Here is a 16,961-nt window from a genome sequence, read left to right as displayed (position 1 = left end):
ATACCGTAATGCACTAACACATCTTGGCATCCTGACGATTGATGGCATACCGTAATGCACTAACACATCTTGGCATCCTGACGATGGATGGCATACCGTAATGCACTAACACATCTTGGCATCCTTACGATGGATGGCATACCTTTATGCACTAACACATCTTTGCATCCTTACGATGGATGGCATACCTTTATGCACTAACACATCTTTGCATCCTTACGATGGATGGCATACCTTTATGCACTAACACATCTTTGCATCCTTACGATGGATGGCGTACCGTAATGCACTAACACATCTTTGCATCCTTACGATGGATGGCGTACCGTAATGCACTAACACATCTTTGCATCCTTACGATGGATGGCGTACCGTAATGCACTAACAGATCTTTGCATCCTTACGATGGATGGCGTACCGTAATGCACTAACACATCTTTGCATCCTTATGATGGATGGCGTACTTTAATGCACTAACACATCTTTGCATCCTTATGATGGATGGCGTACTTTAATGCACTAACACATCTTTGCATCTTTATGATGGATGGCTTACCGTAATGCACTAACACATCTTTGCATACTTACGATGGATGGCATACCTTAATGCACTAACACATCTTTGCATCCTTACGATGGATGGCATACCTTAATGCACTAACACATCTTTGCATCCTTATAATGGATGGCATACCTTAATGCACTCACACATCTTTGCATCCTTATGATGGATGGCTTACCTTAATGCACTAACACATCATCGTATTCTTATGATGGATGGCATACCTTAATGCACTAACACATCTTTGCATCCTAATGATTGATGGCTTACCTTAATGCACTAACACATCTTTGCATCCTGATGATGGATGGCTTACCTGAACATGAATACTGCGAGACCATGCCATGGTGAGTACCTTAATGAGTGTATACATTACAACTTAAATACAACGTGATCTGAAAATGTATATTTGGAATGACGAAGACTACCTCGGCAACATTTAACATTCAAAATTAGTTACACGTCCACAACACAAAATATCTACATTCTGATGTACCCTTTGACCAAGCAAGTCGATAATACACTAAGACATTAAAATGTGGTATAATGTACATCTTTACTCCTGTACTGTCTTAACCGTGTCGATAATACACTAAAACATTAAAATGTGGTATAGTCTACATCTTCACTCCTTTACTGTCTTAACCGTGTCGATAATACACTAAAACATTAAAATGTGGTATAGTCTACATCTTCACTCCTTTACCATCTTAACCGTGTTGATAATACACTAAAACATTCAAATGTGGTATAATCTACATCTTCACTCTTTTACCATTGTACTGTATATAATATATTAGGATAGATAACACACACGCGAAAAACAGTGAAAAAAGTGGGTAAAGTGGATTACACTTTGTTCAGTACTTAATTACTTTATGGCAAAAGAACGTGCATCAACGGTATTAAACTCCTTAATAAAGCTTAAACTGAACTGCAGGCAGCTCTTGGAAAAATTACTATTTCTAAAATGTCATGACAGTTACTGTAAATTCTCTCAACAAGATATACCGGATAGTACTTTACTATTTCTGAAATATATTGATACTTTAAAGATGGACTCTTACTCCAACATAAGATTTATCACAATTAATACAACTGTTTAACATATCAAAAAGGATGAATAAATGTCAAAAACAATGTTTTTTATGAAGGTTGTCGAGTTTAATTTGAAATAAAGGTGCAGAGGACAAGGTATTTCTACCTTGTGAGACGATAATAGATCACAGTAAATCTTTAAGCACTCACCAATCATTAAATATTTTTGCGTGTTCAGCTTTTAAATGTCAATTTAATTATCTCAACAAGATATACCAAGATAAAAGATATATTCATAGAAAGGATCATGGTTAGGACTCAGATAAGACAGACATCATACATGACTCTCACAACACACTAAAAAACAACATCACTCTGTAATTAAACAGAGATTAATGAACTTCGCACTTTCGTTTAACGAGCCAGTAATGATCAGCCTTTATACATATGTAAAAGGTTCCTATGTAATGTAAAACTATATTACATTATAGTTATGGCATCCACAACTGTGTAATTGAAATAATACACAAGCTCCTAAGTGTGAGTGTATAATTTCAATTACGAGGGTAGTGGGTACCATGATGTCAAGGGCAACATTCAATAACTAACATGCAGTATAAGTGAATATCATTGTTCTTTACAAATATATTAGATACTGAATGGTTTAGCCCCGCATACTGTTACCATTCCAATATGGGAGTTAATGTAACTCTCAAACATGGTATAGGTATATAACTATGACAGGAGTGGTACATAAGTTTACGTTTTGAACATACGCATTTTTGTATTCGTCTTTTACTTTAATACACTTAAATACTTTTTAATAATAATGGTAATTTCAACCAATTAAACAATAATCAGAGTAAACCCTCTTATTAAACTGTGGGAATTGTCACTCCACAAACCCCATTATAGCCCAAAAATGATACTTTCGGGCATGTAACTGAAAGTGTAAGACGAGATGATGACAGGCCACGAAAAATATATAAGGCAATAATTAACCATCATGGTGGAAATGTGTACCTAGGATCACAGAGATATCTCTAAAACTATGGGAGTCGTTCGCTCCACAATTGTTTGCCAACTGACTATCCCCCCAACAGACCAATCCTATGATGACTTCCAATATACCGCCTCCCTTCAAACTTATTTTGCAGGAGTATTAATATCAATATTCATATATTCTAATGCTTTTTCAACAACAATGGAAGTATACAATGTAAAAATTGGTCCCATTTCCATGGCAACATAACATAAAATATAAATTTAGTTAACAAACCAATAAAACAGAAGACAATGTGTAAAACACACATTTTACATATTTCAATTTTTTTTTATATAAAGTTCATGATCATGTTAAAAACACCATATTGAAGACCTCCAGCTAGGCTGTTGTAAGTTCCAGCAGACCAAACGGATTTATTTCTTTTTCTACAAGCAACCCTCAATGATGTTGCATTTTGGGAGGGTTTAGTTTTCATGCAACAGCAGACCACAAATATAAAACCTAGCGAATTAATCAATTTATCAGTGGTTTCGAAAAAATTAAATAATGGCCTTGTAAAATTGACCTGAACTAACAAATCTGAAAAAAGTTCCTCTTTAAATAAGGCAATCAACAGCAACCAATACACACAGAAAGCACTTAACCAAAATAGTGGTCAAAATTACCACAAGCACAAAAAAGCCTGACATATGCTCAATAACTCCATATATCTAGAGTACAAGAAAACAAGGTAAACATGCTTTACTCAAGTCTATGTGACAGATTAATGATGAATATCAGTTCAATTCATTTGATTTTGGTCCAACTGCAGTGGCTCACATGGTTAAAAGCAAACTACTGGCCTTGACCGTACACACATAGGGTAATGAAACGCAAACATATAGCACCCATTATATACAACTACACTGATAAAAACCTTGTTTGGTTTCTTTTTTTCACAGCCTTGACCTTTTCAACTATTCTCTCCTCTCTAACATGAAATTCTGGCCTTGACCTTAAGCTTAATGAAAACCCTTGATCTTGCTGTTTTTTTCTCTGAAGCCATGACCTTCTCTCCACTCTGACTTGAATAACAAACCTTGACCTTAAGAGTGATGAACAACATTGACCTTGTTTTTCATCTAAGACCATGACCATTTCAATGTCCCTTTCTCTATACATTGACCTCAGTGTCATAAACACCATTAACCTTGACCTTCTCCACTACGCTCTCCTCTCTAATTCTAACAACTTGCCTTGACATTGGAATAATGATCACCAAATATCAACCTTCTACCATACAACTGGTAAAAGTCTTCATCCAGGTTCTTCTCTAACACTTTGCCTTTCCTTTACCTTGAGCAGCTTGAGTCCATGTCTTATTGCAGTATAAGTCATCAAGTAATATGTGTCATTATTAACCTCTGTGTTTGTCGTGAGATATTCTCTGTCTATTTGGTCAGTATCGTAACCTGATGTACAGTAAATTTAAAAATGAAATAACTTTTCTCAATCAGTTTGTATTTCAACACGATTCCATTATATCCATGTTTCAAAATTCTCAATAGCATTAATCCTTGCAAATAAATTTCAATGTATTCTACAACAAAATCCTTATTAACATCTTATTTTTCAAATTAATCATTGGACTGAGAATTTCTCATGACAATTATCAAAGGAAATGACTCATTCCCCAGTTTGACTTATAACTGAGCTTTCCCCAATCTCTTTTTGTGTACTTCTTCTCACTTTCTCTTCTCCTTTCATACCAGTCTCTGATGTCTCCAAGTTTTCCTCCCCATTATCTTTAAGAGAGGTTTTAGAATCGCAGATATCTTTATCAGCCTTCATATCAGTAGTTTCTCCATCAATGTCCCTTACAGTGTCATCATCTTCTTTATTGTTTTCTCCATAAATTATGTGAGGATCCTTATTCTCTCCGGACTTGGGTTTATCTAATGTTCAAAATGGCTTATCATCTATGTGGCTAGGCTTATCAATTTCAAGCCGTTGACGTTTCCGTGACGTAATCTCCTCTTCACTGCTATCGTCCTGCACTTCAATTTCAGCATTTTCTCTCCATCGCTGTTTTCTCGACTCATGTGATGCTATCATCTCGTCAAGGGTCACTGTAATAAAAAAATTGGCATCATTTCATGCACCTAAGTATACACATGTCAACACCAAACACATCTCTACATCATTCACAAACAAATAAATTGAGAAGCTTCTGTAAGTTACCATGTATACATTTTATCAAATGTGTTTGTTTTAATAATATGGGCTCTTGAAAGGCTTAAAGGCGCACAATACAGGCTGACTCAAAAATAAAAAATAAAAATATTATCATGTTTATCTCATTTGATTTAATGATCAAAACCAAAAACAACAGCATATCATTTACATAGAGATAAAGAAATAGCAATATTTTTGCATTTTTTTAACTCTGGAAATTGTGGCCACATCGCTATTATTTCCACAAACCCAATTTTTAAGGTTAGTATTTTTTATCTGTTATATGCTTTTTTATCATTTGAGTCAAATGAGTTAGACAAGTCAAAACTAAAAATAAATACTTTTGGCATCAACCTATATTGTGCGCCTTTAAGTCATTTGGACTCGTGCAATGGTAGGTCATCTGAATACAAATACAAGTCTGGGCAAGTGAATATTCTTCAAGTTTGTGATTAATAAACATCAATCGTTTTACAATTGGTAGTATGTGATATATGATGATTCCAAGGGCAATTACACTATAAAGCTGATTTAATCAAAGTCAATAAAACTTTGTCAGGAACTACTTTTCATCATGGGTGTGGTTTCTACCAAATGTGAAGTCGTTCCATGAAAAACTGTAGATTCGGAAGTAGTTTAAGTCTTAAAATGATATTAACCTACAGACAGAGAAGGTTGACAGACTGCCAAAGTGACCTCTATATAATTATTGTAGTCTCCAACTACTGATTATTTTCAGCAATGTTCCGATGATCAATTATAATCAAAAATTGATTGGTTGAGCCTGAAATTGGTGACAATTAATTGTATTTGGTCATAATTGATCATATATTCAGATTACTCCTGAACTTGACCAACCCTGTTGTACAGACTACTTACAGCCTCCCTGTCTCTCCATCAGCACCTTAGGATTCCTGTCTTCTACGAGCCATTCAGACTGCATCAGTAAAGGGGGACTCAGATCACACCAGGGCGCAAAGTCACAGTCTGAAAAAATGACAGAAAGATAAGTTCAAATCCAATTTCCAGTAGATAAAAGAATAAGAAGCACATTTACTAGTTTATTTATCACCGAAGTCTATCTGCAACTCTTGTAACAATTTCTCACAAACATTTGCGAGTCCGATACATCAACTGTAACTTACAATACATGTAAAGTGAATCATGCCATCTTGATGAGACTTTTTGTTTATAATAAACCTGAAAATGTTTGAAAACTTACACATCAAAAAGGCTTTCATAATTTAAAACTCATTATTTGAATTTTGTTTTTTGTCAGAAGTAAAACTACAACTTTAACTACATAGATAAGTGTCAAATATCTGAATATTTATAAAAGGGTTCATAAACAGGAGGAACACATAAATATGCCAAGACTTGTCCATTTTTAATCCAGGGCTATATATATGTGTATTGGCACTTGCTGGGGACGGGTATTATTGGCTTAGCATCGAGATCTAGAACAATATTTCATAAGCATATCTCAATATATCGTTGAAATAAAAATAGGTAATGTATGGTAATTAATTAGGTTTCTCTGTTCATATCATTATTATTTCACTTTCTGTTTCGATAATCCATAAATTGCAGAACTAGGTATCAATAATGTTGTGCATCCCTAGAACAGGCTTTGTCAAATACTAACCAAGTTTAATGTAAATATTCTGAATGGTTTCTGGTATATAGGGTATTGTAGACCTACAGTAAGGACAACATTAGTGAATGGCGATACAATTTCTATTGAACAACAAACAAGCTAAAGATTGCATAAAACATCTCTCCAAATCTAGGGGCCCTTTTTAAGGGTGTGAGTGGTCTAGTGGTTTAGGTGTCTGCCCGTAACCCAACAGGTCTCAGGTTCACAAACCATGGGAACATTCTAATGGCCTCTTAGAAAGGACACAGTACTGGTTTCTGCTCAGGCAACTGACTCGAGAGTGATTTACATCAGTAACTCACATCAGCTTTCAGCTATCCCAAAAGTTGTGTGAAAATAAATATAACCAGAACACCTCGTACCTGTTTCCACTTTAGCTTTCTCGAGGTCATTCAGCATGCTCTTCACTATTGTTGCTCTGTGAAAAAATAAGAAGAGATGTTATCAATAAAAGTTTGATCAGCCAGGGGTTGTCAGCAAGATGGATAAGTAAATTTTCTCTGAGTTCTCCTATTTCCCCCACAGCATAAGACCACACTCTCGCGCAACATGACATGAGTGTGACTGTGTGACTAAGCTTAATTTAATATTACTTTCTTCACTGTTATAAAAAATAAAGATTAAAATAAATAAAGTTGAAAATAAATCAATTGACTGCTGTCAATCATTTAAACACCACTTTACATGCTTTAGAACCAGCACAAATGCCAGTGAAAAACAAATTCTAATAAGGCAAGTCAAACTCCTTGCTTACTTGATGGAATGCTCAGCCCAAAGCTGCTGGAGGGAGGTGAGGTTGTCTTCATGGCATTCTGAAACATGAATGGGGAAAGTCTTAATACTGTTTTGAAAATACTGGGCCGATTGTTTAGAAATTTGTTAAAGTAAGCAAGTATTAATTATAGAAGTGTTAACTTTTAAGTCTTAACTTCTCTAGAAGATTAATGAATTCACTTGTGATCTGCAGTATTTGTAACAAATGCTGTTTTAACAGTACCTGTCTTATTCAAATACATATGAGGATATCATCAACTTTTTATGTCTACAAGTCACGTTGTTAACTTTCACAACAATCTGAACAATCCTCCAAATGTTTTCAAGAACCAACAACAGGGCTATTGTACTATCTCATTTCTTTAAATTGACCATTGCAAATGCTTGCTTGATTTGTTTGCATCCTTTGATCGACTGCAACATAACATAAACAATTTGAAATATGAAAATAATATGCCACTAGGAGTATTAACTTGGTTTTGGCAGTCCTGGAACCCGTCCAATGAAAAATCTAAGTCAATTTAAGTCGTAAATTGAAAATATCTTAGTCATATTTTGTTATTTTGATACATACTTGAGTATATTGAAAATAAGCCAATATATAAAATGAATGTAAAGTTGAGGATATAAAAACAAGAGGCCCATAAGGGCCTATGCTCTACTGGCATGGCTTTTGTGGTCATTTTTATTCAGAGCATGTATGTATGGGTAAAAGGCAACAGACATAATTATAGTTCACGTTTTGTGTTTGGGTTACCTGAAAACGTTGCACGTTCAACATCTGAGCCCAGAAAGTGTTGTAAGCAGATTAGTTGCATGAACTATTTTAATATGTGCCAAGTAAAGGTCATCTGACAAAAAAATGCTTTCAAAACTGTACTCATGGTAAAAATTTCTGTAGTTCTAAAATTAAAAAAAGTTGGTCAAAAGGTCAAAGTCAAGGGCATCAGAGGACAACATTGATGCTAATTTGCATTAGACATGGTCTAAATATCATTGCTGAAGCTTTAAGAATAAAAAAGAAGGTCATAAGGGGGTGGGGCCAGCTTTGGCCCCAGAGGCATATTTTGAGCCTTGTGATGCCATAATCAAAATAGCAAGGGTTTGCAAAGCTGGTTCCGACAAAAAGATTTTCAAACATTCCAAATTTAAGTATACCAAACCTGTGAACCAGTAAAGAACATGTAAACTTGGCTAAAAATAGAATTCACTCATGCAGACCTGGCTAAAAATAGGTTAACTAAAAGTAGAATTTCTTTAAAACTTTCAAGGCCCATAATCTAGGCATGCAAGGGCGGATATGGCTGGTAAGGAACCGAGCTCTTATTGATATCTAAATACTGTACAATTTTCATCCAGATACAATCAAAACTGAAGACTGTATCGCGTTAACAAGAAATTGTCTACAGACGCACGGACAGACAGACTCACATACTACCACATACTAACTAGTATACCAAGTATTAAGTTTCTGGGAAAAAGCGTTCTAAAGTTATTGAGCAGAAACCATTTTTAACTTAAGGTCATTGCCAACATTTTGTTTTTTACCTGAAGGTAACCTTGACCTTTGACCTTTTTATCTCAAAATCAATAGGGGTCTTCTTCTAGTCATGAACAACTAGCATTCCAAGTATGAAGTTCCTGAACCCGAAGGGTCTTAAGTATTTGAGCGGAAACCAATTCTTCACCTCAAGGTCATGGTGACCTTGACATTTGACCTAGTAAACCAAAAGTCAATACCAGTCATGACCAACTACTAGCATACCAAATTCCATCATTATTGAGCAGAAACGAAGTGTGACGTTCAGACTGACTGACGGACTGACCGACGGACAGGGCCACAACAATATGTCTCCCCATGAAAGGGGGTGACATAATTACTTGTATTGACCTTACTTTGTGGGCTTGCATCAATTAGCAAATTTTAAGATGTTTTCTATCAACTAAACACAATGCAATGAGATAACTAGACAAAAACCAAATACATACTTCAACCGATTCTTTCCCTTTGCCAACAAGAAGCACAGAGAAGATGCTGCGAATCTGATGCCACAGGAACGCCCTCGCGACGATCGTGAGTTCGCACATTGTGAATCCGTCATCGGTCTCATCTAGAGTCTTGACTTCAACCTCCATGATTTTTCGAACATAGTTTGTAATGCCATCTTTAACATTGAACTTGCTGAAGTTGCGGAAGTCATATTCACCAATCAATTTTTTGCCGGCTTCTTCCATGAGCTGTGTTGAATTAAAAAAATCATAAAATCAGGAAATTTTAAGTCTTCAGATGATGTTTTTCTCCAAATCAATATTTCATGAAAATCAAAAAAAAAATAAAGTCACACTCGTATTTAAATTCAATACATAAACATATATAACAAACAAATTTTGAGTAATAAACCTTGCTGCTTACTATAAATGCATTTGTGGAAAATATATTACCGGTAACAAGATTGTAACTGTGTATTTAAAAGATGAAAACACACAAATATTAAATGACTGGTGAGTCCTATAGATTTACAATGATCAACTATCATTTCATAAGGTAGATATACAGTGTTTTCTGCACCTTTCTTTCAAATTAAACATGCTATCCTTCATAAGAAACATGGTGTTGTATACATGTATATTCTTCCTTTTTGGTAAATTAAAACAATTGAATTAAGTATGGTACATCTTATTTGGGAGTAGAAGTGCATCTTCTTAGTTTCCTTTGGAGTTTGCTACCCAAAAAATATTTTAAGCATTTTAGCCTTAAACAAGAGCTTACAAGTTATTACAACATAAAATTAATCACTCTTGTTGGCACAAGGTTGTGCGAGTATGTGGTCTTGTTGAGGGGTAAAACAGAGTACTTGGAGAAAACCCACTTGGTTGGTAACCATGGTAACCACACACCAAACTCACATGCTGTTAAACCAACCCAGATTGCCTAGGTCAGAAGGGAGTGTACTGACCAATGGCTAACCGGACATGCTGTTAAACCAACCCAGATTGCCTAGGTCAGAAGGGAGTGTACTGACCAATGGCTAACCGGACATGCTTTATCTTTGAGGTAGGGATGCGGGTCTTACAATCAACACATCGTCTTTATCTTCCGAACACATGTGCAAAGTCATTTTAAAATATGACAAAGATACAGTCAGGACACAAAAAAACTATACAGTATATGCATATATACTATATATAATGTCCAGGGCTGATCTTCATAAAGCATCTTAAGTCAATTATCACATAATAACTTAATACAATCTGACATATTTCATTTTCATTGCTTTAATTCAAGATACATACTTTTATGTAAAAGAACACTGAATTCTTTTAATTTGACTATGAACGTTTTGAAAATTGACTCAAATTAAGAAATGACTTGAGATGTTTTATGAATACCGCCCCAGGTTTATTACTTACCAATATATTAAGGTCTCCTTTGGGGAAGAAATACTTGTACATTCTTCTCCTGCAACTGAACCGGAAATGATACCATTGGTTGACGGTATACCATAGGAATCCTCTTTCCCCATTCTTTAATGTACTACAAACATGTGAACTGCTCAGACCTTGCCTGTTTTCAATGTATTATCAAAATATATGTTAAAACTTCAGATTTATTGACAATATTAGAGTTTTCCACATCATTAAAGACACCAATGCTATGTGACAACACCTTCATGTGACTAGGTATACCATATATAGCAGCATTCATACTGGGTGGACTGTACAATGTTTATTTACAACACCATTGGTCTTTGCCAAATTAAGGGAATCAGTCTTTGTTAGGTTGCAGAAAAAGTGCATCAACAGAATGAAACCCAGGTAAGAGCTACCCTTTTCCTAAGATGCACCATCGATGTGACCCTGTAATTTCCCTACCTAAAAACGGGCAGCATTGTCATTTATGAGGCAGTAGATGACAGTCAAGAGTCTGCCACAGATCTGCTGTTATATGGGCTTGCTATTAAGTTTTTAAAGCACTACGGTAGTGCTTCCACCTACAGAGCATGGATTTCATCCAAGTTATAACTTAAAGCCATAAGTGTTACTGCTAGGGATAAAATGATGATCAAGTGTTGTCAATAATCGATTGCAAAATTTCTGAATCTATCATCATATGTGGCGTATTCTTTTAAACAAGAGGGCCATGATGGCCCTGTATCGCTCACCTGTGCACTCATAAGGCAAATCACAAGGCACAGATGGCTCTTAGAGCTTAGAGAGGCGGGTATTGACCTCCATCTGTTTTCTCAAAGTACCCTGCACAGATGGGCTAGAAAGCTCATCTGCACCCAAACCAGATGGCCCAGCTGCAGTAGCAACCACAGGCACAGACCCCAGTGGATCTGTAAGGGCATCTCCACCCTCATCAGGCACTGCAGGATGCACATCATGACAGTGACAGCAATCATCTACCTCGAACTTGACCTAGATTTTATACAGAGGATCCTTTTGACCAAGTTGCATTAAGATTACGCTAAAATTGTGACCTCTATTGTGTTCACATGGTTTTTCTACTAATTGACCTAGTGACCTAGTTTTTGACCCGGGTTGACCCAATATCGAACCTGACCTAGCATATGTTAAGATGATCATTCTGTCCAAGTTTCATTAAGATTAGGCTAAAATTGTGATCTCTATTGTGTTCACAAGGTTTTTTTACTAATTGACCTAGTGACCTAGTTATTGACCGCGGATGGACCAATGTCGAACTTGACCTAGATGTTATAGAAATGATCATTCTGACCAAGTTGCATTAAGATTAGGCTAAAATTGTGACCTCTATTGTGTTCATAAGGTTTTTCTAATATCTGACCTAGTGACCTAGTTATTGACCGCGGATGACCCAATATCGAACATGACCCAGATTTTATAGAGATGATCATTCTGACCAAGTTGCATTAAGATTAGCCTAAAATTGTGACCTCTATTGTGTTCACAAGGTTTTTGTACTAATTGACCTAGTGACCTAGTTATTGACCGCGGATGACCCAATATCGAACTTGACCTAGATTTTATAGAGATGATCATTCTGACCAAGTTGCATTGAGATTAGGCTAAAATTGTGACCTCTATTGTGTTCACAAGGTTTTTGTACTAATTGACCTAGTGACCTAGTTATTGACCGTGAATGACCCATTATCAACCTTGACCTACATTTTACAGCGATGATCATTCTGACCAATTTGCATTGAGATTAGGCTAAAATTGTGACCTCTATTGTGTTCACAAGGTTTTTCTACTAATTGACCTGGTGACCTAGTTATTGACCGCGGATGACCCAATATCGAACTTGACCTAGATTTTATAGAGATGATCATTCTGACCAAGTTGCATTGAGATTAGGCTAAAATTGTGACCTCTAATGTGTTCACAAGGTATTTCTACTAATTGACCTACTGACCTAGTTTTTGACCCCAGATGACCCAATATCGAACTTGACCTAGATTTCATAGAGATGATCAGTCTGACCAAGTTTCATAAAGATTAGGTCAAAATTGTGACCTCTGTTGTGTTCACAAGGTTTTTCTAATAATTGACCTAGTGACCTAGTTATTGACTGCGGATGACCCAATATCGAACTTGACCTAGATTTTATAGAGATGATTATTCTGACCAAGTTGCATTGAGATTAGGCTAAAACTGTGACCTCTATTGTGTTCACAAGGTTTTTGTACTAATTGACCTAGTGACCTAGTTGTTGACCACGGATGACCCAATATCGAACTTGACCTACATTTTATAGAGATGATCATTCTGACCAAGTTGCATTGAGATTAGGCTAAAATTGTGACCTCTATTGTGTTCACAAGGTTTTTCTACTAATTGACCTAGTGACCTAATTATTGACCGCGGATGACCCAATATCGAACTTGACCTAGATTTTATAGAGATGACCATTCTGACCAAGTTGCATTGAGATTAGGCTAAAATTGTGACCTCTATTGTGTTCACAAGGTTTTTCTACTAATTGACCTAGTGACCGAGTTTTTGACCCCAGATGACCCAATATCGAACTTGACCTAGATTTTATAGAGATGATCAGTCTGACCAAGTTTCATAAAGATTAGGTCAAAATTGTGACCTCTATTGTGTTCACAAGCAATTGTGAACGGACGGACGGACGGACGGACGGACGGACGAAGAGTGATCACAAAAGCTCACCTTGTCACTACGTGACAGGTGAGCTAAAAAAGCAAAATAGTGTACAACAACTGTATTAATAATTTGGTATTAAGCTAAAATATTACTGGTCTTGAATATATACTTCTTTACAAACAAAACACAGCAGAAGATTTTGCATTCATGTTTTTACCATTAGTAGTAAACATCAAACGGCAGCTTGTTATTGTTTTGTACCATGAAGTTTAATCCTCTTTATGAAGTTTTAATTTCAATTACATATGGAAAATTGATCGAAAGGGTTTGAACGACAATTTCCAATGATCAATTCTGATTTTGTATCAATTTCAACTCCATCCCCCTTACCTCGCACTGAAGTCTGGGTCTATAGGCGCCCAGGCCAGCACCCTGATGTCCCGTGGCAGGTTCCTGTTCAGCACGTGGCAGTACCTTATCTCCGTGGTCTTGTCACCTGTTATAGTTCAATTAATAAGATTTAACCAATATAAAAATGTTACATGTGTTCTTTACACCCTTAGCATCTTATTTATTTTCTGCAATTCCCTGCCCTCTATATAACCTGTGCCAATTACTTAATATATTGTTGCATTTAGTCAAATTCTTTCTGAAGACAAGAGCTGTCACAGTATGTGATGAATGCCCCCGAATGTGACATTGACCTACGAACAAGGTCAGTACATGAAAAGTTGATCTTGCCTTTACGTGTCAAATACATATGGCAAGTTATTTTAAATTGCCTCTGAACATAAAAAAATACCACCCATACTTGACAACCTACACTGTTATGTCCTTATATTCAGAATTCCCTTGTGAATAAACACTTAGTGTATCTTTCACCTTAGAGGTAGGGACATGGGTCTTGCACACGACACGTCTTCGTATGTGAAACACATGTAGCAAGTGATTTTAAAATCTGTCCATACAAGGGAAAGTAATAGCCCTGACACGACAACCTATACTCTATGTCCTTATATGCAGCACTCCATTGTGAATAAACACTAAGTGTGACCTTGACCTTTGAGGTAGGGACACGGGTCTTGCACGCGACACGTCGTCTTGGTATGTGGAACACATGTGTCAAGTTTTTTTAAAATCTGTCCATACAAGGGAAAGTTACAGCCCGGACACAACAACCTATACTCTATGTCCTTATATGCAGCACTCCATTGTGAATAAACACTAAGTGTGACCTTGACCTTTGATGCAGGGACACGGGTCTTGCACGCGACACGTCGTCTTGGTATGTGGAACACATGTGGCAAGTTATTTTAAAATCTGTCCATACAAGAGAAAGTTACAGCCCGGACACGACAACCTATACTCTATGTGCTTATATGCAGCACTCCATTGTGAATTAACACTAAGTGTGACCTTGACCTTTGAGGTAGGGACACGGGTCTTGCACGCGACACGTCGTCTTGGTATGTGGAACACATGTGGCAAGTTATTTTAAAATCTGTCCATACAAGGGAAAGTTACAGCCCGGACACGACAACCTATACTCTATGTCGTTATATGCAGCACTCCATTGTAAATAAACACTAAGTGTGACCTTGACCTTTGAGGTAGGGACACGGGTTTTGCATGCGACACGTCGTCTTGGTATGTGGAACACATGTGGCAAGTTATTTTAAAATCTGTCCATACAAGGGAAAGTTACAGCCCTGACACGACAACCTATACTCTATGTGCTTATATGCAGCACTCCATTGTAAATAAACACTTAAGTGTGACCTTGACCTTTGAGGTAGGGACACGGGTCTTGCACGCGACACGTCGTCTTGGTATGTGGAACACATGTGGCAAGTTATTTTAAAATCTGTCCATACAAGAGAAAGTTACAGCCTGGACACGACAACCTATACTCTATGTCCTTATATGCAGCACTCCATTGTGAATAAACACTAAGTGTGACCTTGACCTTTGAGGTAGGGACACGGGTCTTGCACGCGACACGTCGTCTTGGTATGTGGTACACATGTGGCAAGTTATTTTAAAATCTGTCCATACAAGAGAAAGTTACAGCCCGGACACGACAACCTATACTCTATGTGCTTATATGCAGCACTCCATTGTGAATAAACACTAAGTGTGACCTTGACCTTTGAGGTAGGGACACGGGTCTTGCACGCGACACGTCGTCTTGGTATGTGGAACACATGTGGCAAGTTATTTTAAAATCTGTCCATACAAGGGAAAGTTACAGAGCCGGACGGACGGACGGACGGACGGACAGTGCGATTTTAATATGCCCACCTTCGGGGGCATAAAAAATCAATTTTGTATCAGTTGTTTTTATTTAATCTTTAATGCAGCAGAGTGCAAAAATATAATCGTAAAAAAATATACTTTGAATAGATATGTTGTATAAAGTACAAAGCTTATTACATGTGGCTCTCTCCCTTGGCTTGAAAAAGTACAAAGCTTATTATATGAGGTTTTCTCCCTTGGATTGAACAGCAAGTTTATATCCTAAATCTGTTATTTTTTTGTTGTGACGTTATTTCGTTGGAATATTAGGTAATTTATTTGAATATAAGCTAAAGACAATTGTTATTAAGTAAAACAAGCACTAATCCAAGTCTGGAAATGTTCATTTTGTTTATTCCGTTGGTCATATTATGGAATAAATTTCAAATTGGTCTAATTCAATGAGTTACCTGTCCAAATGCACTAACACCCTTGTCTGCTCGACCACACCGACTGTAACGCACTGACTCTCTGAAAAATTAGACTCTTAGTAGTCTTACAGTGTTTATATAAAAACCGTTTTAATTGTGATTTAAACGAGTTATAAAAAGCCTCAGAGTACAGAAATTGCTTTCATTACCAATTAAAATTTGACATAAGAAGCCAATCGGTTATAAACTTTCATCACTTGTAAAAGAAAGCGGGGCCATCTTAATAATGAGCGTATGACAACAAATTGTAATGTAAAAAAATCATTTAGTTGCTAACATGCAAATTCAAAAAGACCACGTTTTAAAAGTATCATTATTTCCACCTTCTGAATGACTAGGGTAATGATACATTATCAAATTTCAGAACATCAAACTTTTGTCAGAGTAACTGAAAAATGTGCATACTTGGACTCAATAAGCTTGCACTTTATAAGAGCCTCAAACAGTTCACGTTCAACGGTGTGCTCTAATTCCTCTGTGCCAGCATATCCTGTGTAGTCGTGGCCGAGGTACATGACCTCCAGTGCTACATGACGTATGGTGTACCTGTGAAAGAAGTCGTAAAAATATATAACTGAGTGCAGCCATGACATATATGATAAATATTTGTAATAATGTTACATTATTACAAATATTTATCATATATGTCATGGCTGCACTCAGTTATAAGAATAAAACAACCTGAACATTTTTGTAAACAAACTGAAAGTGAACATTTATTTATACAAAGTAATTTTGATTTAAGGTGATATACTTGTTGAAGTCAATGGGACGAAACTTCTTTTTCCTCTTCATAGCCATGCGGGGCATATGTGGAGCTACAGAGTTCTCTTCTTTTACGGCTCTCTGAAGCACCTTCACATGAGTCTCAAGCTGACGGATTCTCGACAT

At 36.5% G+C, this 16,961-nt stretch overlaps 1 protein-coding gene across 1 annotated transcript; it reads right to left on the bottom strand.

Moving 5' to 3' along the window:
• Nucleotides 1-953: 953 nt before the first annotated feature.
• LOC128246127 (tRNA pseudouridine(38/39) synthase-like) lies at nt 954-16,961 on the bottom strand. The gene is made up of 10 exons (XM_052964324.1): nt 16,825-16,961; nt 16,476-16,616; nt 16,050-16,110; nt 15,778-15,796; nt 13,735-13,840; nt 10,663-10,717; nt 9,241-9,489; nt 7,232-7,289; nt 6,840-6,895; nt 954-4,714 (listed from the first exon to the last, which is right to left on the bottom strand). Exons 1-9 carry the CDS (start codon nt 16,959-16,961, stop codon nt 6,885-6,887), a joined length of 837 nt encoding a protein of 278 aa, XP_052820284.1. The 3' UTR covers nt 954-4,714; nt 6,840-6,884.

The sequence above is a fragment of the Mya arenaria genome, chromosome 9, assembly GCF_026914265.1.
Source record: "Mya arenaria isolate MELC-2E11 chromosome 9, ASM2691426v1".
NCBI lineage: Eukaryota > Metazoa > Mollusca > Bivalvia > Myida > Myidae > Mya > Mya arenaria.
Note: the sequence above shows the minus strand (reverse complement) of the source record. Positions and strands in the feature narration are given on the sequence as shown.